Source organism: Mandrillus leucophaeus, unplaced genomic scaffold (assembly GCF_000951045.1).
Source record: "Mandrillus leucophaeus isolate KB7577 unplaced genomic scaffold, Mleu.le_1.0 Scaffold234, whole genome shotgun sequence".
NCBI classification, from domain to species: domain Eukaryota; kingdom Metazoa; phylum Chordata; class Mammalia; order Primates; family Cercopithecidae; genus Mandrillus; species Mandrillus leucophaeus.
In genome coordinates, this window is record NW_012102410.1 from 224714 (window position 1) to 226974 (window position 2261).

A 2261-nucleotide genomic window follows, 5' to 3' on the forward strand; every position below is an offset into this window, starting at 1 on the left:
CTGGGTTCACACCATTCTCCTGCCTCAGCCTCCCGAGTAGCTGGGACTACAGGCGCCCACCACCACGCCCGGCTAATCTTTTGTATTTTTAGTAGAGATGGGGTTTCACCGTGTTAGCCAGGATGGTCTTGATCTCCTGACCTCGTGATCTGCCTGCCTCGGCCTCCCAAAGTGCTGAGATTACAGGCGTGAGCCACCGCACCTGGCAATCTTACATTTGTTTAGGCTTGCTTTGTGGTCTAACATGGTCTATCCTGGAGTATGTCCCCTGTGCACTTGAGGAGAATGTGTTCCACTGCTGTCAAATGGAATGTTCTACATAAGTCATTAGTTCCATTTGATCTACCATGTATTTCAAATCCAATGTTTCCTTACTGATTTTCTGCCTGGATCTGTTCATTGCTTTTTTTTTTTTTTTGACAAGAGTCTCAGTCTGTCACCCAGGCTGGAGTACAGTGATGTTGTTATGACTCACTGCAGCCTTGAACTCCTGGGCTCCAGCAATCCTCCCGCCTCAGCCTTTCAAGTAGCTGAGACTACAGATATGCACCACCACACCCCACAAATATTTTTTTTTTAATTTTGTGGAGATGGGGTCTTGCTATGTTGCCCAGGCTGGTGTTTTTTGTTGTTGTTGTTGAAAGTGCAGTACTATTCCTGTATTGCAGTTCAGATCTATTCATATTTCCTTCATATATATTTCCTTTATATATTTAGGTCCTCTGATGTTGGGTGCATATATATATAATTGTTTTATCCTCTTGATGAACTGACCCCTTTTTCATTTTATAATGACCTTCTTCCTCTCGTGTTAGTTTTGACTTAAAAACTATTTTATCTGATACAAGTATAGCTATCCCTGATCTCTTTCGGTTTTCATTTTCAAAGAATATCTTTTTGCCTCCCTTCACTTTCAGTCTGTGTGTGTCTTTAAACCAGCTGCCTCTTGCTTTGGTCCAGATGCATAGTGGTTGCCCAGCAACCGGAGGAGGAGGAGGAGGTGGGGGGGGAAGGAGAGGAGGAGGAGGAGGAAAGAAGGGTTTTTCCAGGATGTCTTGTAAGCTCTTGGCCTGATGTTCGACAATTTGGTTAATTCTAACCCGAACCCTAAGTCCCTGATGTAGCTGACTCTGCTGGCCCCTGGAAAGTCAGTTCTGAGGGGATCCCCACCCCGAGCTAACCAGAGGCCTCTGTCTTCCAGGGGACAGCTGTAGCAGTGGCCTGGGCAGGGGCCGTGGTTCTCCAGAGGGATTCAGACTACTGGTATTACCAAGCACATGACCTTGGCTTTCGTCCTTGTGCTTGTCCTGCCCGTGCAGAATGTGCGGGGGCCGGACAGCTGGGAAGAGTGCCTGATCCTGGCCCTGCTGCCTGGGGCTGGAGGAGGGGTTGCATGGGAAAGAGAGGGTGGCAGGCCTTGGGGAGAGGGTCCCATAGGGTCCTGAGTCCCTCTTTGAATGTGCTGAGCTCCACTCACCCTTTCCACATCCGTTTTCTGAGTATCCCTTGTGTTCCAGGCACACGCTGGGCCCCAGGGTGATGGCAGTGAGCAAGCCGACATGTTGCAGCTATCAAAGATGATGGTGACTGGCTGGGTGTGGTGGCTCATGCCTATAATCCCAACACTTTGGGAGGCCAAGGAAAAAGGATCACTTGAGCCCAGGAGTTTGAAATCAGCCTGGACAACACAGTAAGACCCCCATCTCTACAAAAAAAAAAATGTTTTTTTTAAATAGCCAGGCAAGGTGGCCTGCATCTGGAATCCCAGTTACTCAGGAGACTGGGGTGGGAGGATTGCTCGATCTCAGGAGTTCAAGGCTGCAGTGAGCTATGATTGCACCACTGCACTCTAGCCTGGGCAACAGAGTAAGAACTCATCTCCAAAAAAAAAAAAAAAAAAAAAAAAAAAAAAGTCACTGACACCTCATGGAACATCTATGTGGGACCATTTGTTATTCATTCAACAAACACTTATTGAGCACTGTCTACGTGCCCAGCACCAGGCTGGGTGCTGGGGACAAGCAGTAAAGGAGTCAGTCCCACGTGCTCAGTGCCTAGTAGCATTGCAGACAAGAGAAGCAGCAAGTAATGAAGCAAGACATTCAGATGTGACTTTCTGCTGACAAGGAAAAAAAAATTTAATTTGAAAAAAATTTGAAAAACAATTTTCAGATGAGGATCACTGTCACCAATGCTGGTATGATTGGAAGAGATTAGGGATGAGTTGGATGCCTTTTTTTTTTTTTTTTTTTTTGGAGACA

General features: G+C 46.7%; 1 protein-coding gene across 1 annotated transcript in view; it reads right to left on the bottom strand.

The window, feature by feature from the left end:
• Positions 1-1488, bottom strand: part of CCL25 (chemokine (C-C motif) ligand 25) — a 28611-nt gene extending 27123 nt beyond the window's left edge. The window contains exons 1-2 of the mRNA XM_011982053.1: positions 1478-1488; positions 1271-1377 (exon numbers count right to left, since the gene is read on the bottom strand). Coding sequence (XP_011837443.1) covers positions 1271-1377; positions 1478-1488 — 118 coding nt within the window. The remainder of the gene's footprint in view (positions 1-1270; positions 1378-1477) is intronic.
• Positions 1489-2261: the final 773 nt, after the last annotated feature.